The 24,107-nt window shown below is 43.4% G+C and overlaps 1 protein-coding gene across 1 annotated transcript in view; it reads left to right on the top strand.

Annotated features, from left to right (window-relative positions):
• Nucleotides 1-21,853, top strand: part of LOC106594497 (V-set domain-containing T-cell activation inhibitor 1) — a 43,227-nt gene extending 21,374 nt beyond the window's left edge. The window contains exons 3-6 of the mRNA XM_045710592.1: nt 2,777-3,097; nt 3,173-3,446; nt 3,609-4,085; nt 21,780-21,853. Of these exons, the coding sequence (XP_045566548.1) occupies nt 2,777-3,097; nt 3,173-3,282 (431 nt within the window). The 3' untranslated portion in view covers nt 3,283-3,446; nt 3,609-4,085; nt 21,780-21,853. The remainder of the gene's footprint in view (nt 1-2,776; nt 3,098-3,172; nt 3,447-3,608; nt 4,086-21,779) is intronic.
• Nucleotides 21,854-24,107: the final 2,254 nt, after the last annotated feature.

Here is a 24,107-nt window from a genome sequence, read left to right as displayed (position 1 = left end):
CAGAGAATACCATTTACAGGGAATTTATTCCTTCGCACGGTAAGTTTGGGGAAAAGGGGAAACTTACCGTGCGAAGGAATAAATTCCCTGTAAACGGTATTCTCTGCTTTTTGTCATCCTTACTCACACCTACAGTCCATACCGCTTTCACACCACGGAGAGTTGAGTTGTAGCAGGGTGTGGCGTTCCCTCTTCCGAGAGGCGTGCGTAACAGGTGCATTACAGAGTCTGAATGACATTCCATGGACATTATAGGGTGTGTGTGGTGTATCAGAGGCCATTGAGCCCCTACATCATACTGTGTTGTGATGACAAACTGAAAGGCAGCACATTACATTACACACCGGGTCCTCCTACACCACAGGAGTGTGTTTTCAGACCCATTTCACTCTACATGATGATTATTACCACACAGGAGAAACCTGTCCACAGCCACACAGTACTGATATATTAACACACACTACACACACGCCATAAGACTAAATAGCTAACAAAATGGCTACACTGACTATCTGCATTGACCCTTTTATTTTGCACTGACTATCACAGGACTCAACACTCTCTCTCTCTCTCACACACACACACACACACACACATCCAATCATCATATAAGCTGCTGCTACTCCTGAGGCCAAGTCACCTTACCCCTATACATATCTACCCCTACCACTGCAGTATCCCTGCACATTGTAAATATGGTATTGGAACTGACCGTGTATATACTGTAGCTTGTATACTTTCTCATGTTCTTCTTATTTCTATTTCTCATGTGTTTTTGGTCTACTTTACTTTATTTTATGGTACTATACTGTATATTGATATTGATTACGTTATTATTGGGAAAAGAGCTGGCAAGAAAGGTATTGCACTGTACTGGTGCACGTGACAAAAACTTGACACTTAAAAAATTAGCATGTTGAAACAGTGCAAAGATACTAAACCAAAGCATGTGGATATCATGAGGTGAATGCACCAATTTGTAAGTCGCTCTGGATAAGAGCGTCTGCTAAATGACGTAAATGTAAAATGCATGAATTGCTGTCATACCTTGTCCATAGACTATTTACAGGTTAAAGAAACCAATTTGTCATTTGGGTGAACTATCACTTTAACTTGGTCTACCAATGGCACTGCTCTTGAAGAGTGAAACTAGGCTGACTCCTAAGGATTGTACATTCACATACCAGTCACATACCAACACAAAACCGGAATGGGCACTTTACTCTGTGACAAACTGGACTTGGTGAAGTGACAGCACAGCTACTAGATTCTGACAGAGAGGAGTCAGTATCCACGACGATAACACTGTGGTCTGGTCTCTGTGGAGATGGCCTGGGGACTGGTTTCCATGACATTAAGGGGTCTGATGGTGATTCTGCTGTGGACTGTCACATCCACAGATGGGGGAGGTGAGTAACAACCATCATCATTCTGTCTTAGTTCATCTGTCTTTACCTTCTGTCTGTCTCAAAATATTATATTCCAAAAGAAGTCCTACGTAGTCCTAGTCCCTAGACACACCTTAGGCTCTAGTGTAGTATGAGCATTTAATAGGTGTAAGCAATGTGGTGAAACCTCTACCTAACCAGATTACAATAGCAGACTCCATATCATATGAAAAATACCATATAACTGTAAAACAAGTTTCTCTGAAACATGAATTACTGTAGATCATAAACATGGTCATTACAGAAGACTGACAAATTAATTCAAGAGCAGACTTTTCCTGTTGTGCGTACTGATCTTTGGCCACTTCCACCCTAAGTCAAAGTGTTGAACACTGAGTATACCAATTTGGGCAGTAAACCAGCATTCTGATCTCAGAACAGCCTCAATTCATTGGGGCATGGACTCTACAACGGGTCAAAAGCATTCCAAAGGGATGATGGCCCATGTTGACACCAATGCTTCCCACAGTTCTGTCAAGTTGGCTGGATGTCCTTTGGGTGGTGAACCATTCTTGAAACACACGGGAAACTGTTGAGCGTGAACAACCCAGCCGCTTTGAAGTTATTGACACAAACCGATGCGCCTGGAATCTACTACCATACCTTGTTCAAAGGCACTTACATCTTTTGTCTTGCCCATTCACCCTCTGAATGTAAAACATAAATAATCCATTTATCAATTGTTTCAAGGCTAAAAAAATCCTTCTTTAACCTTTCTCCTCCCCTTCATCTACACTGATTGAAGTTGATTTAACAAGTGACATCAATAAGTGATCAATAAGCCTTCATCAATAAGCTGACCAGTATTCACCTGGTCAGTCTATGACATGGAAAGAACAGGTGTCCTTAATGTTTCATATACACAGTGTGTATGATTCATCATGTGATTGACTATGAGGTCTCATCAACGTCTCTCTGTGATTGTTTGAACAACTAATGGAAGATCAGTGATTCAACTTAACAGACAGGACAGGCTAAGATGGTTCAACAATGTAAATGATTGCTGAATGGGTGTGTAGTATGATTAGAGGCATGAAGGAAGTGTAGTCATTCAGGTCTGACCAGAGTCTTTACTTTAGATTGTGATTTTAGTTAGAGGTTAGGTGCTGTCGGTGTGGAGGGGGGCGGGTGGAGGACCGAGGAAGACCACAATGAGAGATTAGACTCAGGTTAATATTAATAATAATAACAGCTTAATAACACTCTGATATAAACAAAGGGCCTACTCAATTTACCAAGGTATCTGACTATTGGGGAGTATAGGAGTCTGTATATGAATCCCTTCTGGTCCAGATGCTTATTTAACCTGTGTGTTTATTTACTTGCAGACGTCCATGTAACCTGTGTGTTCTCAGAGGATTGTGTCCTGCCCTGCAGCTTCCAGCCTGACAGTGAGGAAGTCATCCACTGGCTGCAACCAGAAGACAAGAACCTGAGCACCATCCACTCCTACTACTACAGTACAGATCAGCTCAAACAGCAGAGCCAGCCTTACAGAGGGAGAACAGCCCTGTTCAATGACCAGATCCCCAAAGGAAACGCTTCACTACTGCTGAGAGGGATCACACTCCAGGACCAGGGCAGATACAAGTGTTACACCAGCACTATTAAAGGCAACAAGGAGTCCTGCGTTAACATAGCAGTGGAGGGTACGGAATGTCTGTCTGTCTGTCTATGATGATCACTTCATGGCTGCTCCATGTGTAATGTCTACTTTGTTGCAGCTCCAGTCCGCTTGGTGGACATACAGTTATCAGATGACATCATCACCTGCAGTTCTACAGGTATCTACCCCGAGCCTAAACTCACCTGGTCCACTGACCCCCCCCTCTGACCTTTCATTTGACCCTGGAACCATCCAGAACTCCACCAGCATCAAGGTGGATGACCGGGGCCTCTATGACATCACCAGCACAAAACAGTTTAGCAGAGACCGAACCAACATCTGTACCGTGACCTCTGGGACAGTAGAAAGGACAGCAACCCTGAAACAGCAAGGTAATCAATTAATCAACCTATTAATCAATCAATTCATACATCAATGAATAAATTCATCAATATATTTATCTGCCTGCAAACTGTACAAAAACAAGACATCATTGTGAGATAAAATACACAAAGATCAAGCTAAAAAGGCTGTTTCTCATGACATCATTTCAGATCCGGTCCAGGGTTCTCCAAGCAGTGAGGTGTCCATCCTCTGCAGTGTCTCTCAGTCTGACCTCCTGACCTTTGACCTCACCTGGAGGTTCAAACAGACAGACACCATCCTCACCTCCAGCTACACCAATGGCAAACCTCAGATGCAGGTTGACGACCAGTGGAAGGAGCAGGTTCAGAGTTTGTCTGACTCTGGCAGCCTTAAGCTCCACAAGTTAACCATGGTCCACCAGGGGACCTACAGCTGTGAACTCTCTACTGCCAGAGATACACACCTGATCCTCACCTACCTGCAGATCACACCTGGTCAACAATCAAGAGGTAAAAGTTTCCTTTTACTGTTTCTCCTCACTGTAAGTCACAGGATCACATTCAACAAAAAAACTGCTCATCTTTATTTTCCAGGTAGAATTGCTGTTATAGTGGCATCAGCAGCAGCAGTGATTATAGCAGTAGTGATATGTTCCTTGCTGAAAGGTAAGTTACGATGATGACATCATAATCTGTTGAACCATTTAACACAACCACCTCCTGATGAACAGAGAGGAGGGTTACATTGGTGGCTTTTAATGAACAGCTTTCAGTTTCTCCAATTTTACTGCCTCCCATCTCAAGGTTTTCTGCCCCAATGCAGAAGTTCTGTCCCCAATTCTGCAGGTAGACGTCCACGGAATATTCATGTCCTTATGGTTACATTTATTAACTCATACTAGCTGTTTGTGTGTCTGAATCCTGCTAACTCACCCTAAACTCACCTATCCCCCTCCAGCAAATACAAATGGTCCAAATGAAAACGGTCAGAGTGGAATACCACTTCAGAATGGAGAAGAAAGAGAGGAAGACTAGAAAGACAAGAACAAGGTCAAGGAGAAGAGGGATCAGCCACATCAACCATACTAATGCCTCAGACAGAAGGAGATAACATTGACTAAGGGGAGGACAAAGAGGAAAGGTGACAATTAGATAATTGTCCAATTGCATATAGGCAATGCTAACACTTTCACCAACAAAAGGCAAGGTGTAGCTATAATCATATTGCTTACACACCTGTCCACTCCTTTCAGATCTCCATGAAGTGGCTAGCCGGGGGGTAGTGGCTAGCCGGGGGGTAGTGGCTAGGGGTTGTTTCTGGAACAAACCCATCTTTGACATCAAAAAACAATGTTTTGCAAGTAAAATGTGAAATTACCAATGTGTATCTCCTGTATCAGGTATTGTTGAGACTTCTAGCTCACTCAGGAAAATAAAAAATATATATAACCTGACCTGTGGTCTATATATATATATAGATAAAAGATTAGCAAATGGGTCTGATGTGTTCAATTAAATGGGGAACGAGTGATTTCTTTAAGTTTCTTAGATGCTCAGATATGTTACGTTATGTGCGCATGCGCAGCTTCACTAGAGACTTAAATTACAACACCTGGTAATCACTTCACCGCAGACAATCATCAGGAGCACACAGCCCGTCGGTATGTAACTGCGAACTACTCAGTCTAGCATTAATGTTTAAGTCACTTATATGTTTGTGCACTGAAAGTTTACCTCACTGTGTCGGTGTTAGTTGGCCGGAAGTAACTTGTAGCTCGCTGGGTGCGGTAGCTCAGCGACCCAGATGCTATATAGCATTAGGCTATTATTATCACCCATTTGCATTGTGCTGATTGTTCGGAGCACTCTGCTGGTTTCTGGTAGCGGTGGTGATAGCGGTGGTTTGGTTCGGTGATCCATGGTGGAGTGCCGCATTATGTTGCGTTTGTGCGTGTGTAAATCCTTTGGACGATGCATGCGGTGGCATGGGTTCTGTGTCCTGTGACAGCGTCCATAGCAACCTGTGACGGCAGTCACTGTGCGCATGCTCCTCTGGCGCTGGGCATTCTGGGTGATGTAGTCGGTGCTGTTTCAAGCCAGATTCGCCACATTTTTGATGGTGTTGCAGTCTTATTTGATTTATTATTTACATTATGATTAGATTACTTGAATAATATCTGAATAATATATTGTCATTTTGTTTGTATTTCAGGTTTATGACCTGTGGTCATTTGATTTAAAATAAAATTAAGGACAAAACGAGTCATGACATTGTGTGCTTCCTGGTGAGCCTTTTCGGAGCGATAAATAATGAAAAATCCAAACAGTCATAAACCACCGGTTCTCCTTTACATGGATAATGGAAGGGCTAGAACATTCGTCACGAGACTAACTTCTGATAAGCAAACAGTCCACCCATAAAGCTGTCTGCTCATCTGCTGACTTATTAGGCAAATCATTAATGAGTGAAAGCCAAGAAGAGGATAGAGTCTTGTTAGGTCGCGTCAATTCGAATCTGGTATCAGAACAAAATAGTCAGCACATATTAAAGTACAAAGAAATCAGAAGTTACTTAATGCAAACACTTGAATGGTAAATATGTGGTTCGTATATATGGGGTCGCTGTGTCACCACGCAGGGCAGACAGAACTGAGTTACACATCCTTTGCTTTTCATTAAATACTCTGACAGAGATAGGCCCGCAGTGAGCGGGAACTGTCAGAGGGAGGATGAGCGTGGTTTAAACTTACTCATCCTATCGTTGGCGTGCAGGTTGGTCCCAACCTCGAGACGCCTCCTGTTGCCGGGCGTAGTTATTATCTTTGGCAGTCGATTTATCTTGTGACTGCACAGTTCTCTAAAACCCGACACCCCTCTGCATATACATTTCACCCATATCCTGCCCTTATCTTTTAACAAGCTCTTCCACATCCCTGATTCACAGCATCTGCATTCTTTCCATATGACTCACCATCCCATGAGCCCCTTCCTCTCACACAGCAGTATGCTCTTGTCATATAGAGTATAAACTTTATATTATAGCATAGCTTCTTAGTTATATTATATACGTTATGCAAACAAATAGTTGGTCAAACCCTAACAGTCTACAGTTAAAGGACTACTTAAAACCCAGTTGGCAGAAAACACTTGAGCTTGAGTTAAACGCTAGAAAAGTTGGCAAGATGGCAGCATCAGAGGAGGAGCTGGAGAGGCTAAAACAGAAGCGGTCAGCAGCCCAGACTGCGTTCACTAGAAGAGCCAATTACCTCACCTCCAGAGCTAGTGCACTGGGGGAAAGTGAAATGAGAAGTGAGTGGAGGAACTTTAAAGTGGATCACTCCAGAGTCAGATGCAGGGTTTGAGTATGCCACGGCCCTGAGAGAAGTGGACGATGATGAAGCCAAAAAGAAGGTGGAAAACATTGACGGAAAAACAGCAGAATGTGACTAAGTTTGATGAAACTGAACAAATCATCCTGATCAGCTTCTGGACAAGGTTCGCTGAGGTGGAAATTACCACCCTCACTGAAGAGGCTGGATCAGCCATGGACCAGGCCGAGGACACCGATCACCACCATATGACCAGGAGGGAATGTGAATTGATTCATAGGAACCTGGAACGGGAGGTCAACAACTTCGAACGAGGATTGGATGAGTGGAAAGATTTGAACCCTCGGTCCAAGGCAACAGAGTCAAAGGACCAGATCCGGAAGTTGAAGAAAAGGCGTGAAAAACTGTGGGATGAGTGGGCATGGAAAGACGGTTCTCAATCCGGCGACGAAGAGAAACGGGGAAAAGTGAAAATTGTGGAGCAGGAGGAGCCAGTTGGGACTTACAACTACAGGCCCCAGATCAGCCTAGAACGTGCACGCTTGCCCATGTTTGCTGGTAATATGAGGGATTACTACCGCTGGAAAGCTGAATGGGAGGACTTGCAACATCTGGGAAACCCTCATGGATTGGAAAATGTGAGAAAATTCCATCTCTTGGGAAGCCTAGATGAAAAAGTCAAGAGGGACCTCATTGTCCAGCTGTGGATCCGCCAACGACGTGTTCAGGCTCCTGGACAACAAGTACGGAAATAAGCCAAAAATAGTGCTGCTGATTGCACAAGAAGTGCAAGGACTTTGCCCCATCAAAGGAAGACAATCGAACTGATTCAAGCCGTGGAGTGCTCTTCGTGACCTACAAGTCTTAGGGGAGGAAGATGCTGTAAAGAACCGAGTGGTTGTGCAGTCGATTGAAAGAAAACCACTTCTTTCAGGGAGTCAGGAAGCTAACACACAAAAATGACCCTGGAAGCGGGTTTTCACCACGCAACCACTGACTGTCTACTGCAATACTTGAAGAAGCAGGAGGACATTCGAGGAGCTAGACCAGCTACAGCCTAGCCCGGCGGACAATACTGAGAGGTCGAGCGAGAAGAAAAAAGAAAGGAGGGCATTCACCAGAGTCACATCAGGAAACACCCTAAAGGGCGCTCAACCAAGCTCATGCATCACATGTGGAGACAACGAGCACGGAGGTAGGCTGTTCGCCTGCAAGGTCTTCAAGAAGCTCAATCTGACAGGCAAGAAGGCTCAGCTTAGGAGAGCAGGAGCATGCTTTAAGTGCTTGCGCCTTCATACAAAAGTATCTATGCTCAAAGGATGACTGTCAGAAAGAGGGCTCTTCAGACCACAATTACTTGCTCTGTCCAAAGTCAGAGATCAAGAGGAAAAGAGCGGAGAGCAGAGCGATGCAAATTTGGCGAAAAGGGGGCTTGGACTAACCAACAAACAGGAGGAGCTCCTTGCCAAACTTTCTCCAGAGCTGCGAGCAGAGTTCAAAGAAGCCTTTTCAAATAAGATCACGACAAAAGTGTGTGCTAGCATTGGTTGTGAGCCAAAAGAGTGCCCTGTCATAATGATGCTGTTGGATGTGACGACAAACTCTGGCCAGCTAGTCGGTACGTTGATTGATCTCGCTTCAGATACTAATTATATCTCTAATAAAGCAGCAGAGCGTCTGAAGCTAAATGGTGAGAACATTAAGTTGATTGTCCAAGGTGTTGGAGGGATGGAGAAAACCATTACTACCATGAAGTATAACCTGAGGCTGAGAGTAAAAACTCCCAGAGGTACAATAGCAGAGCACAAACTCCTCTGTTACGGCTTGGAAGATGTTGCGAAGGTGAACCAAGCTGTCACGCCACAGCAACTGCAGAAGTTCTTTCCAAATGTTCAACTCAAGGACTTGGTCCGGCCCGAAAAGATCGACCTGTTGATTAGCCACAGGGGGGGTCGCCTGGTCCCACAGCCAGTCACAGTAGTTGGAGACCTCGTCCTCTGGGATGGTCCCCTTGGGAAGACTGTTGGTGGAACGCATCCTGACCTCTGAAGTGATAGACCTAGCAGTGCACAGGTCTAAAACACATGTCGCTAGGTCAATGAGAACAGCTTCAAGGGCGTACAAAGAGATTCTCGTGAAGACGGGAGGACCCAGTGGAGTTTCGGTGGAAGAAGAAGACGCAATCCTCCGAAACACTGCAACTACCAACAAATACGTTTTTGCATGGTTCAAGTGGGACAGTATTGGCGCCGCCTGTGATCCTCAGTGTGGTGGCTGCAGATGCGGTAGGTGCCCCCCTGGAGGCAAGGAAATTACCCTAGGAGAGGAAAGAGACTTGGAGAAAATAAAGGAATGTCTCACCTACATGCAAGCTGACAAGCACAGCGAATCCCCTCACTGTGACGCAGCTTACCCGTGGAAAGGAGACCCCACAACGCTGCCTGACAATCGACGTGCAGTGGAAGCGACCTTTTTAAACACTGAGAAACGACTGGAGAGAGAGCCGGAATGGAAGGCTGCGTACAGAGAGCAAATCCACGATATGGTCTCAAGAGGGGCTGCCGGGCAACATCACCCAGGAGGAAATCGATAGCTGGAAGGGACCTAAGTGGTATATCAGTCATTTAGTTGCTCCTAATCCTCACTCAACCACTACCCCTGTAAGTATTGTCTAGAACAGTAGCCAAGAATTCATGGGAATAAGTTTAAATGATCTACTGTACAAGGGTCCTCATGTCCTAAATCAGATAAGGGGCGTGCTTCTGAGATTCAGGACTGGGTTGTACGCCGCCCTGGCCGATGTGAAAAAAATGTACTACTGTCTGGCTAGAAGACAAAGAAGTACACCTCCATCGATTCCTCTGGAGAGACAATCCTGAGGAGGTGATCGAAGTCTTTGCTGTCGTCAGGGTCAACATTGGCGATAAACCTGCTGGTTGTATCGCCCAGGTGGCAATGAGAGAAACAGCCAACCTGCCCCAGTTTGCAGCCATGGTTGAGGAGCGCAGAGTTGTGGTAGAAGATAGTTATGTGGATGTCATCTTGACGTCCCACAATGACTTGCAGATACTGGAGAAAATCAACAAAGGAGTGGGAAAGATCTTAAAGGCTGGAGGCTTCTCCCTTAAGCCATGGGTCTTATCAGGCCAAAGTGGGAGGTCCGCAACCACAACTGATGCCAGTATCAGTAAGACAACTGTGAGTGTGCCCAAAACGCTGGTGTTACCCAACCAGATGCGGGACAAAGAGAGCAAAGCACTTGGAGTCGGCTATGAACCAGAGACCTACAATCTTTGTGTGATGACCTCTGTAAATTTCTCAAAGAAGAGAGGAAAGATGAGAACAGGAGTCGATTTGCGCGAAGAGGAAGTCAGAGTTAAAACTCCAAACCCATTGACCCGTCGGATGCTGCTAAGCCAGATCGCTGGATTCTACGACCCCATTGGTCTTGCCACACCCGCAAAGCAGAAAGGGGTGATGCTTGTGAGAGAAGCTTACCAAGAAGCGAGTATAAGCAGTCCAGTTACGGACACTTGGGATGACCCACTCACCAAACTACGGGAGGCTTCCATAAGAGTCCTCGAAGAATGTGAGACTTGCCCAGATCAGGTTCGAAAGAAGCCTCACACCAACTAGAGCCATAGGCTATCCAATGGGAGTCACGTTTTCAGATGGGAGTGAGGCTTCCTACGGCGTGGTGCTCTATCGCCGTTGGGAGACGCAGAATGGGGTCGTAGTGAGGCTGGTTGAGTCAAAAGCAAAGCTTACCCCTCTCAACCAGAAAGGAGACGTGATTAAGGCAGAGGTATGTGGTGCTGTCTTTTCGATCCGCCTGAGAAAATACGTTGTAATGCACTGCCGCATCAAGTTCGCACACTGGGTCCACTTCGTGGATAGCCAAACAATCCTGGGAGCAATTCACAAGGATAGCTATGGCTACCAAACTTTCTTCGCTAACCGCATCGGAGAGATCCAGAAGGCTGGACCAGTGGAAGACTGGAGGTGGATTGAGGGCAACCTGAACATAGCAGACATTGTCACAAGGGGAGCAACTCCTGAGGAACTCGATGAAGGGTCAGAGTGGCAACAAGGCCCAGAGTTCCTGAGTTGGCCTGAGGCTGAGTGGCCTGTGAAGACGGCCAGTGAGATGGTGATCAGCGTGGCTGATGACGTTAAAAGGTTGCAGAGAAGAGCGTTCTCAGCTGTAGTCACCAGGTCTCAGGCAGAAAAATTCTCAGGCCGCAGCAATATTGATGTTGGGGCAGACTTGCAAGACTCCGCACCGCGACCGCAGATGAAAGACCAAGGTCCAACTCCAGCAGTAGAGAGGCCAAGGAGGAAGCCCTGGGGTGTGGCTCTAGTGCGCCTTGTCGGGCCCGAACGATTCAGTAGCTTGTCTAAATTGTGTGTAACGATCGCCTGGGTTCGAAGAGCGGCAGAATCCTGGCTGAGGACAAGCTACCAAGCCTCGAGCTCAGCAAACCGGGAGGTGAGGGGCCCCAGGCTGTCTGGGAGAGAGAACAGCGGCTTTCCAAGACCTAGCCCTTGCAGCCCAAGACGGCGTGAACTTTCAGGATACGACCTTAAACCGCTTTGTTGTGATGAAAGATGACAACAATGGACTCTTACTTTGTGGTGGTAGAGTCCAGTCTTGGAATGAAGACGGAACCGCTGTACCTTTTAATCCCGTTCCGGTCGTGGCTGGGGGCCTTGCTTGCGAGGGAAGCTCATGAAGCGAATCATGAAGGGGTGGCTGCCACACTGCTGCACACTAAAAGGCCTGGGTTGTGCAAGGTCAGAGGACAGTGAAGGTGGTCAACAGGTGCATCACTTGCAAGAAGCAAAGAGCCCGGCTGTGCCAGCAAGTGATGAGCGCTCTTCCTCAGGAACGTACCAGTAGAGCTTCTGCTAAATGACGTAAATGTAAAAATGTAAATGTGATGTAGTCGGTGCTGTTTTAAGCCAGATTCGCCACATCTTTCATGGTGTTGCAGGCTTATTTGATTTTCATTATTTACATTATGATTAGATTACTTGAATAATATAATATATTGTCATTATTTGTTTATTTCAGGTTTATGACCTGTGGTCATTTGATTTAAAATAAAATTAAAGGACAAACGAGTCATGACATTGTGTGCTTCCTGGTGAGCCTTTTCGGAGGGCTAAATAACGAAAAATCCGAACAGGTATAGTTACTATTCAGTGACAGTATGTCATTCACCATCTTTGTGTCTTGGAGAGGCCCGTCATCCTCAACACACACTGAATGGACAGGAAAGGACCTGTTTCACCATCAGAAGTAACTTGCTGGCATGTTAATCAATCAATTACAATACATTATTAGGAGAAGTAGTTGATTGATTGCGGGACCTAGTTTTTAAAGTTTCAGTTTATTTTATTGTGTGTGTGAATTAATTTTGTTATAGCGGGAGGAAGTAGCTACACTGTGATACTGAGTATATCTACTGTAGCATCACAGCCACACCTTGATGAATGCAGGTGATCTTTACCTGTATGTAACATGATCCCTCTGGAAGTCCCAGACTCTCTCTGAAGAGAGAGGAGCTATAGTAGCAGGAACAATAAGTTACCTGAAACAGAATGGGAAGCTGTGATGATGATAACAACCATAGTCAGCCTCTATTGAGCCAATTAACACACCATAATTCTTATACATTTAGTAGAGAATGGTAGTGACTATTGGTTTTGATTGGGTTATACAACCTTCCCATAAAGTCTCCCACAGGTTTCCTCATGGATCTATCCAGTCATGTTCTCAATTTGTTCAGAGAACGTTAAGAAACAACATTCTTCTGTGGCAATTTCAGTACTTCAGCATAACATTTACTACAGGATTCCTTATGGTTCTATTTAAAGTCATGTTCTCAGAACATTAAGAAATCTTGCCATAAAAACTGAAAAAACATTAAACATTCAAAGAATGTTATTTAAAAACACATACATTCTGTTCTCAGCATCAACAAAACTCTTCTCTATCTTGTTAAGTGTGTTGGCTGCGCCCACTAATTGGCCACACCTGATCTTAATGAGTGCTTGTTTCCTTTGAAATAGGGTCTGTTTGAATAGACTAAAATGAACAGCTTTGTATGAGTTAAAAAAAACAGCATGGTAGCTCCATCCTGGTGGCTCAGTGGAATAATTCCATGGATAGAGAGCAGAAGATCATCAGGTTGAATCTCATTGATGCCATGCCACAATAAAAAAATCTGTGTGTTCGCATGATAAATGCATTTCCATGGGTCTTATCTTCAAATAACCTACTATTTCTGATCTCAGAATGTTAATAAAACTTTTAGGGAACCATAGACAAATTCTCAGAATCTCCCTGGAAACTAAAAAAATATGTTCCAAGAACAGGCACATTTTTTACTTCCATTCTCAGAACGTTTAATAACTTCCAGTTTTAACTTTTGGTTTTATTACCAGAACCAATGGGAAACCAAAAACGTAGGTTCCCACAACTTCCAATGAACCAAATATGCTATCTGGGCTAATAGCGATAGCAGCAATACAGTAGCAATGCCTTATTCACAGTGGACGTCGCACAAGGCAGATATTTTCTTTCTGTTGGTTGATTTGGTTATCTGTGAATGTTTGTTGTCCTTATGTTTTGATATTGAGAAGAAAAGTACTGCCATAATAGCACTGGATCATTCCACATTATACTGTGAACATTAAATACATTCACTTTACTAGTCTTTGTTTGCTTCTGCTTCATGTTGCCTGCTCAACCCCAATCCAAACCTCTGTTTTACACCTCATAACATTTGGATCAGTGAGTCAATAATGCCTGGTCTTTGAAAGCTGTCTGGTGCATTAGAGTCTGAATGACATTCCAAGGACATTTTAGGGTGTGTGTGTGTGGTATCAGAGGCCATTGGTGGTTACTACACAGGCCGAATAGGGAGTGGTATATGGACACTTCTGAGGGTTGTGGTCCCCTCAGAACCATGGGTACTTTGGTCCATAGCCCTTCGGCGCCCAATTGGTGGTTACTACTCAGGCCGAGTAGGGAGTGCTATATGGACACTTCTGAGGGTTGTAAGCCCCTCATAACCATGGGTAATTTGGTCCATATCCCTTCGGCTGTTAAGGATAGGGGGCAGTATTTTCACGTTCGGATGAAAAATGTGCCCAAATTAAACTGCCTCCTACACAGACTCAGAAGGTAGGATATGCATATTATTAGTAGATTTGGTTAGAAAACACTCTGAAGTTTCTAATACTCACAGACATCATTCAAACAGTTTAACAGAACTCATATGGCAGGCAAAATCCTGAGAAAAATCCAACCAGGAAGTTTATCAACGTTTATGATGAGTATTTTTGTAAATTGATGTGCTCATTCACCAGAAGTTTTGGGTGGCAATACATTTTCTGAACATCACGCGCCAATGTAAAATGGGGTTTATGGATATAAATATGAACTTTATATAACAAAACATACTTGTATTGTCTAACAATGAGTCCTGGGAGTGTCATCTGATGACGATCGGCAAAAGTTAGTAATTCATTTTAGCTGTATTTGTGGTTTTTGTGATGCCTCTCCTTACTTGCAAAATGGCTGTTTGGCTTTTCTTGTTTAGGTGATGTGCTAACATAATCTAATGTTTTGCTTTCGCCGTAAAGCCTTTTTGAAATCGGACACTGTGGTTAGATTAACGAGAATCTTATCTTTTAAAATTATGTATAATACTTGTATGTGTGAGAAATTTGAATTATGAGATTTTTGTTTTTTGAATTTAGTGCTGTGCTATTTCACTGGCTGTTGTCAAATCAATCCCGCTAACGGGATTCGCGTGTTAAGTGGTCACTAAGAGGTTAACCTCTTACATCTAGACGTTCCGCTAGCGGAACACCGCTCCAATATCCAATGATTGGGCGTGGCGCGAAATAGAAACTCCTCAAATCCGAAAACTTCCATTTTACAAACATATGACTATTTTACAGCATTTTAAAGACAAGACTCCTTTATCTAACCACACTTTCCGATTTCAAAAAGGCTTTACAACGAAAGCGAAACATTAGATTATGTCAGAGTACCCAGCCAGAAATTCAGACACCCATTTTTCAAGCTAGCATATAATGTCACATAAAACCAAACCACAGCTAAATGCAGCACTAACCTTTGATCTTCATCAGATGACACTCCTAGGACATTATGTTATACAATACATGCATGTTTTGTTCAATCGAGTTCATATTTATATCAAAAACCAGCTTTTTACATTAGCATGTGACGTTCAGAACTAGCATTCCCACCGAACACTTCCGGTGAATTTACTAAATTACTCACGATAAACGTTCACAAAAAACAAATTATTTTAAGAATTATAGATACAGAACTCCTTTATGCAATCGCGGTGTCCAATTTTAAAATAGCTTTTCGGTGAAAGCACATTTTGCAATATTCTGAGTAGCTATTTTGACACCCACCAAGTTTGGTACTCACCAAACTCAGATATACTATAACAAAAATTGGATTACCTTTGCTGTTCTTCGTCAGAATGCACTCCCAGGACTTCTACTTCAATAACAAATGTTGGTTTGGTTCCAAATAATCCATAGTTATATCCAAATAGCGGCGTTTTGTCCGTGCGTTCAAGACACTATCCGAAGGGTAAAGCGCGAACGCGTATCGTGACAATAAAATTCAAAATATTCCATTACCGTACTTCGAAGCATGTCAAACGCTGTTTAAAATCAATTTTTATGCGATTTTTCTCGTAAAATAGCGATAATATTCCGACCGGGAGTCGTTGTTTTCGTTCAAAGACTGATAATCTAAAATGGACTCTTCACGCGCGCACCCGTCTCATTGTTCTCAGATCAGCTACTTACCAAATGCGCTACTGTTTTTCAGCCATGGGCTGCAAAGTCATCATTCAACGTTCTGGCGCCTTCTGAGAGCCTATGGGAGCCTTAGAAAATGTCATGTTACAGCAGAGATCCTTTGTTTTGTATAGAGATGACAAAGAAGGCCAAGAAATGGTCAGACAGGGTACTTCCTGTACAGAATCTTCTCAGGTTTTGGCCTGCCATTTGAGTTATGTTATACTCACAGACACCATTCAAACAGTTTTAGAAACTTTGGAGTGTTTTCTATCCAAAGCTACTAATTGTATGCATATTCTAGTTTCTGGGCAGGAGTAATAACCAGATTAAATCGGGTACGTTTTTTATCTGGCTGTGAAAATACTGCCAACTATCCATAACAAGTTAACATTTGGATAAGTGAGTCAAAAATAGTCAATAATGCCTGGTCTTTGAAAGCTGTCTGGTGCTGTTACGTTCCCCAGTTTCTGTGTTGTGGTTTATATATTTTCATGTATGTATTTCAGGAAATGGCTTCCTGACATTCTCCAAGCAGCTGATTGCTAATTGGAGAGCTGACCACGCCCCATTGCTAATTGGAGAGCTGTATCCCATTAGACTCCTTCTCCAGCTATATAAACCAGTGTTCTGTTGATCAGAAAGAGCGAGATGATTGCTGAGAGAGAAGGCTGATGGTTAATTCTGTGTTGTTCAGAGTTTACTTAAGTATTGTGTAGCTGCTGATTTGAGGTATGTGTGTGCGCCAATAGAACTGTGGTTTTGATTATTGGAATTGCTTACCGTAATTTCCGGACTATTAAGCGCACCTGAATATAAGACACACCCACTGAATTAAAAAATATATATTATTTTGAACATAAATAAGCTGCACATGTCTATAAGCCGCAGGTGCCTACCGGTACATTGAAACAAATGAACTTTACACAGGCTTTAACGAAACACGGCTTGTAACAAAAATAAATAGGCTTTAACGAAACACGGCTTGTAACAAAAAATTTGCAGTAAGCTTTAGTTGTCTTTTTGCACTGAATCAATTCCTCACGCTGCTGTTTCCAACGTCTTATCGACTCATTAAGACCAAGCTCCCGTGCAGCAGCTCTATTTCCTTTTCCAACAGCCAGATCAATCGCCTTCAACTTGAAAGCTGCATCATATGCATTTCTCCGTGTCTTTGCCATGATGAGGGTGACCAAAATTACTACCATAATCAGAATGATGGGAAGTTTGAGAGTGCTCGATTTAATCTAAACAGTAAACAAAAAAGTTGTTTGACCGTAACCCGTTCGGCAATTTCATTGGTCTAATGAAAGCTTCATGCCGCCAAAAAACTGAGCACGTCACAGAATGTGTGTATTTTTATTTTTAATTTTTTTAATTGAAAGCGGGAAAAATCCATATATTAGCCGCGTCATTGTTTAAGCCACGAGGTTCAAAGCCTGGGAAAAAAGTTGCGGCTTATAGTCCGGAATTTACGGTACTTACATTTGTGATATTATGTTTCATTTGTTGCCAGGGGGGAAGGGGAAGGCACCTAGGGAGTGCTTAGGAAACAGGCCCGCGGGCATACATTACCCGTAGTAGTTTACTGTCTATGCACACTAGGAAAGAGCTGGGCGTACCGTCCCCTGTATTTTGGTTAGTGCACCAGGTGGTGCTAGTTAGGTAAGTAGTGGGTAGGCAGGTAAGGTAGGAGAGGGGGCTTTGATATTTACTTTCAAACAGCAGAGCCAGCATTACAGGATGACAAAAGGCAGAGAATACCATTTACAGGGAATTTATTCCTTCGCACGGTAAGTTTGGGGAAAAGGGGAAACTTACCGTGCGAAGGAATAAATTCCCTGTAAACGGTATTCTCTGCCTTTTGTCATCCTTACTCACACCTACAGTCCATACCGCTTTCACACCACGGAGAGTTGAGTTGTAGCAGGGTGTGGCGTTCCCTCTTCCGAGAGGCGTGCGTAACAGGTGCATTACAGAGTCTGAATGACATTCCATGGACATTATAGGGTGTGTGTGTGTGTGTGGTGTATCAGAGGCCATTGAGCCCCTACATCACACTGTGTTGTGATGACAAACTGAAAGGCAGCACATTACATTACACACCAGGTCCTCCTACACCACAGGAGTGTGTTTTCAGACCCATTTCACTCTACATGATGATTATTACCACACAGGAGAAACCTGTCCACAGCCACACAGTACTGATATATTAACACACACTACACACACGCCATAAGACTAAATAGCTAACAAAATGGCTACACTGACTATCTGCATTGACCCTTTTATTTTTGCACTGACTATCACAGGACTCAACACTCTCTCTCTCTCACACACACACACACACACACACACACACACACACATCCAATCATCATATAAGCTGCTGCTACTCCTGAGGCCAAGTCACCTTACCCCTATACATATCTACCCCTACCACTGCAGTATCCCTGCACATTGTAAATATGGTATTGGAACTGACCGTGTATATACTGTAGCTTGTATACTTTCTCATGTTCTTCTTATTTCTATTTCTCATGTGTTTTTGGTCTACTTTACTTTATTTTATGGTACTATACTGTATATTGATATTGATTACGTTATTATTGGGAAAAGAGCTGGCAAGAAAGGTATTGCACTGTACTGGTGCACGTGACAAAAACTTGACACTTAAAATATTAGCATGTTGAAACAGTGCAAAGATACTAAACCAAAGCATGTGGATATCATGAGGTGAATGCACCAATTTGTAAGTCGCTCTGGATAAGAGCGTCTGCTAAATGACGTAAATGTAAAATGCATGAATTGCTGTCATACCTTGTCCATAGACTATTTACAGGTTAAAGAAACCAATTTGTCATTTGGGTGAACTATCCCTTTAACTTGGTCTACCAATGGCACTGCTCTTGAAGAGTGAAACTAGGCTGACTCCTAAGGATTGTACATTCACATACCAGTCACATACCAACACAAAACCGGAATGGGCACTTTACTCTGACAAACTGGACTTGGTGAAGAGTGACAGCACAGCTACTAGATTCTGACAGAGAGGAGTCAGTATCCACGACGATAACACTGTGGTCTGGTCTCTGTGGAGATGGCCTGGGGACTGGTTTCCATGACATTAAGGGGTCTGATGGTGTGATTCTGCTGTGGACTGTCACATCCACAGATGGGGGAGGTGAGTAACAACCATCATCATTCTGTCTTAGTTCATCTGTCTTTACCTTCTGTCTTCAAAATATTCCATTCCAAAAGAAGTCCTACGTAGTCCTAGTCCCTAGACACACCTTAGGCTCTAGTGTAGTATGAGCATTTAATAGGTGTAAGCAATGTGGTGAAACCTCTACCTAACCAGATTACAATAGCAGACTCCAATTCATATGAAAAATACCATATAACTGTAAAACAAGTTTCTCTGAAACATGAATTACTGTAGATCATAAACATGGTCATTACAGAAGACTGACAAATTAATTCAAGAGCAGACTTTTCCTGTTGTGCGTACTGATCTTTGGCCACTTCCACCCTAAGTCAAAGTGTTGAACACTGAGTGTACCAATTTGGGCAGCAAACCAGCATTCTGATCTCAGAACAGCCTCAATTCATCAGGACATGGACTCTACAACAGGTCAAAAGCATTCCAAAGAGATGATGGCCCATGTTGACACCAATGCTTCCTACATTTCTGTCAAGTTGGCTGGATGTCCTTTGGGTGGTGAACCATTCTTGAAACACACGGGAAACTGTTGAGCGTGAACAACCCAGCTGCGTTGCAGTTATTGACACAAACCGATGCGCCTGGAATCTACTACCATACCTTGTTCAAAGGCACTTACATCTTTTGTCTTGCCCATTCACCCTCTGAATGTCACACATACATAATCCATTTATCAATTGTTTCAAGGCTAAAAAATCCTTCTTTAACCTTTCTCCTCCCCTTCATCTACACTGATTGAAGTTGATTTAACAAGTGACATCAATAAGGGAACAATTAGCTTTCATCAATAAGCTTTTACCTGTATTCACCTGGTCAGTCTATGACATGGAAAGAGCAGGTGTCCTTAATGTTTCATATACACAGTGTGTATGATTCATCATGTGATTGACTATGAGGTCTCATCAACGTCTCTCTGTGAATGTTTGAACAACTAATGGAAGATCAGTGATTCAACTTAACAGACAGGACAGGCTAAGATGGTTCAACAATGTAAATGATTGCTGAATGGGTGTGTAGTATGATTAGAGGCATGAAGGAAGTGTAGTCATTCAGGTCTGACCGGAGTCTTTACTTTAGATTGTGATTTTAGTTAGAGGTTAGGTGCTGTCGGTGTGGAGGGGGGCGGGTGGAGGACCGAGGAAGACCACAATGAGAGATTAGACTCAGGTTAATATTAATAATAATAACAGGTTACTCACTTTACCAAGGTATCTGACTATTGGGGAGTATAGGAGTCTGTATATGAATCCCTTCTGGTCCAGATGCTTATTTAACGTGTGTGTTTATTTACTTGCAGACGTCCATGTAACCTGTGTGTTCTCAGAGGATTGTGTCCTGCCCTGCAGCTTCCAGCCTGACAGTGAGGAAGTCATCCACTGGCAGAAACCAGAAGACAAGAACCTGAGCACCATCCACTCCTACTACTACAGTACAGATCAGCTCAAACAGCAGAGCCAGCCTTACAGAGGGAGAACAGCCCTGTTCAATGACCAGATCCCCAAAGGAAACGCTTCACTACTGCTGAGAGGGATCACACTCCAGGACCAGGGCAGATACAAGTGTTACACCAGCACTATTAAAGGCAACAAGGAGTCCTGCGTTAACATAGCAGTGGAGGGTACGGAATGTCTGTCTGTCTGTCTATGATGATCACTTCATGGCTGCTCCATGTGTAATGTCTACTTTGTTGCAGCTCCAGTCCGCTTGGTGGACATACAGTTATCAGATGACATCATCACCTGCAGTTCTACAGGTATCTACCCCGAGCCTAAACTCACCTGGTCCACTGACCCCCCTCTGACCTTTCATTTGACCCTGGAACCATCCAGAACTCCACCAGCATCAAGGTGGATGACCGGGGCCTCTATGACATCACCAGCACAAAACAGTTTAGCAGAGACCGAACCAACATCTGTACCGTGACCTCTGGGACAGTAGAAAGGACAACAACCCTGAAACAGCAAGGTAATCAATTAATCAACCTATTAATCAATCAATTCATACATCAATGAATAAATACATCAATATATTTATCTGCCTGCAAACTGTACAAAAACAAGACATCATTGTGAGATAAAATACACAAAGATCAAGCTAAAAAGGCTGTTTCTCATGACATCATTTCAGATCCGGTCCAGGGTCCTCCAAGCAGTGAGGTGTCCATCCTCTGCAGTGTCTCTCAGTCTGACCTCCTGACCTTTGACCTCACCTGGAGGTTCAACCAGACAGACACCATCCTCACCTCCAGCTACACCAATGGCACACCTCAGATGCAGGTTGATGACCAGTGGACGGAGCAGGTTCAGAGTTTGTCTGACTCTGGCAGCCTTCAGCTCCACAAGTTAACCATGGTCCACCAGGGGACCTACAGCTGTGAACTCTCTACTGCCAGAGATACACACCTGATCCTCACCTACCTGCAGATCACACCTGATAAACTATCTGATGGTACAAAGTTTACTTTTACTGTTTCCCCTCACTGTAAGTCACAGGATCACATTAAACAATACAACTGATACTCTGTATTTTCTCCTTCAGTTTCAGATGGACTGAGTCCAGGTGCAATCACTGGTATAGCAGCAGCAATTATAGCAGCAGCAATTATAGCAGCAGCAGTGATATGTTTCAGGCTGAGAGGTAAGTTATGATGATGACATCATAATCTGTTGAACCATTTAACACAACCACCTCCTGATGAACAGAGAGGAGGGTTACATTGGTGGCTTTTAATGAACAGCTTTGAGTTTCTGCTATTTTACTGCCTCCCATCTCGTAGCATTCTGCCCCCAATGTAGAAGCAACACGGTCATCTGCCAAGAGGGAGAGGCACTCTCTGCCAGGTAGACGTCCACGGAATATTCATGTCCTTATGGTTACATTTATTTACTCATACTAGCTGTTTGTGTGTCTGAATCCTGCTAACTCACCCTAAACTCACCTATCCCCCTCCAGCAAATACAAATGGTCCAAATGAAAACGGTCAGAGTGGAATACCACTTCAGAATGGAGAAGAAAGAGAGGAAGACTAGAACAAGGTCAAGGAGAAGACGGATCAGCCACATCAACCATACTAATGCCTCAGACAGAAGGAGATAACATTGACTAAGGGGAGGACAAAGAGGAAAGGTGACAATTAGATAATTGTCCAATTGCATATAGGCAATGCTAACACTTTCACCAACAAAAGGCAAGGTGTAGCTATAATCATATTGCTTACACACCTGTCCAATCCTTTCAGATCTCCATGAAGTGGCTAGCCGGGGGGTAGTGGCTAGCCGGGGGGTAGTGGCTAGCCGGGGGGTAGTGGCTAGCCGGGGGGTAGTGGCTAGCCGGGGGGTAGTGGCTAGCCGGGGGGTAGTGGCTAGCCGGGGGGTAGTGGCTAGCCGGGGGGTAGTGGCTAGGGGTTGTTTCTGGACCAAACCCATATTTGACATCAAAAAACAATGTTTTGCAAGTAAAATGTGAAATTACCAATGTGTATCTCCTGTATCAGGTATTGTTACTACTCAGTGACAGTATGTCATTCACCATCTTTGTGTCTTGGAGAGGCCTGTCAGCCTCAACACACACTGAATGGACAGGACAGGACCTGTTTCACCATCAGAAGTAACTTGCTGGCATGTTAATCAATCAATTACAATACATTATTAGGAGAAGTAGTTGATTGATTGCGGGACATAGTTTTTTAAAGTTTCAGTTTATTTTATTTTTGTGTGTGTTTATTCATTTTGTTATAGCAGGAGGAAGTAGCTACACTGAGTATATCTACTGTAGCATCACACCCTCACCTTGATGAATGCAGGTGATCTTTACCTGTATGTAACATGATCCCTCTGGAAGTCCCAGACTCTCTCTGAAGAGAGAGGAGCTATAGTAGCAGGAACAATAAGTTACCTGAACCAGAATGGGAAGCTATGATGATAACAACCATAGTCAGCCTCTATTGAGACAATTAACACACCATAATGTTATACATTTAGTAGAGAACGGTAGTGACTATTGGTTTTGATTGGGTTATACAACCTTCCCATAAAGTCTCCCACAGGTTTCCTCATGGATCTATCCAGTCATGTTCTCAATTTGTTCAGAGAACGTTAACCTCTTACATCTAGACGTTCCGCTAGCGGAACACCTGCTCCAATATCCAATGATAGGCGTGGCGCGAATTACAAATTCCTCAACAACAAAAAAAACTTCAATTTTTCAAACATATGACTATTTTACACCATTTAAGACAAGACTCTCCTTTATCTAACCACACTGTCCTATTTCAAAAAGGCTTTACAGCGAAAGCAAAACATTAGATTATGTCAGCAGAGTACCCAGCCAGAAATGATCAGACACCCATTTTTCAAGCTAGCATATAATGTCACAAAAAACAAAACCACAGCTAAATGCAGCACTAACCTTTGATGTTCATCAGATGACACGCCTAGGACATTATGTTATACAATACATGCATGTTTTGTTCAATCATGTTCATATTTATATCAAAAACCAGCTTTTTACATTAGCATGTGACGTTCAGAACTAGCATTCCCACCGAACACTTCCGGTGAATTTACTAAATTACTCACAATAAACGTTCACAAAAAACATAACAATTATTTTAAGAATTATAGATACAGAACTCCTTTGTGCAATCAAGGTGTCCGATTTTAAAATAGCTTTTCGGTGAAAGCACATTTTGCAATATTCTGAGTAGATAGCCCAGCCATCACGGCTAGCTATTTTGACACCCACCAAGTTTGACCCTCACCAAACTCCGATTTACTATTAGAAAAGTTTGATTACCTTTGGTGTTCTTCGTCAGAATGCACTCCCAGGACTGCTACTTCAATAACAAATGTTGGTTTGGTTCAAAATAATCCATAGTTATATCCAAATAGCGTCGTTTTGTTCGTGCGTTCAAGACACTATCCAAGGGTGACGAAGGGTTACGCGCCCAACGCGTTTCGTGACAAAAAAATTCTAAATATTCCATTACCGTACTTCAAGCATGTCAACCGCTGTTTAAAATCAATTTTTATGCCATTTTTCTCAAAAAAAGCGATAATATTCCGACCGGGAGTGGTGGTTTTCGTTCAAAGAGAGAGAAAGTAAACATGGGTTCGACTCGTGCACGAGCCTCAGTCTCATAGTACTCTGACCGGCCACTATCCAAACGCGCTAATGTTTTTCAGCCAGAGCCTGCAAAGCCACGATTCAGCTTTTTGCCGCCTTCTGAGAGCCCATGGGAGCCGTAGGAAGTGTCACGTAACAGCAGAGATCCCCTGTTTT

This window comes from Salmo salar, chromosome ssa29 (assembly GCF_905237065.1).
Source record: "Salmo salar chromosome ssa29, Ssal_v3.1, whole genome shotgun sequence".
Classification (NCBI taxonomy): Eukaryota; Metazoa; Chordata; class Actinopteri; order Salmoniformes; family Salmonidae; genus Salmo; species Salmo salar.
This window is presented reverse-complemented; position numbering and strand designations above follow the sequence as displayed.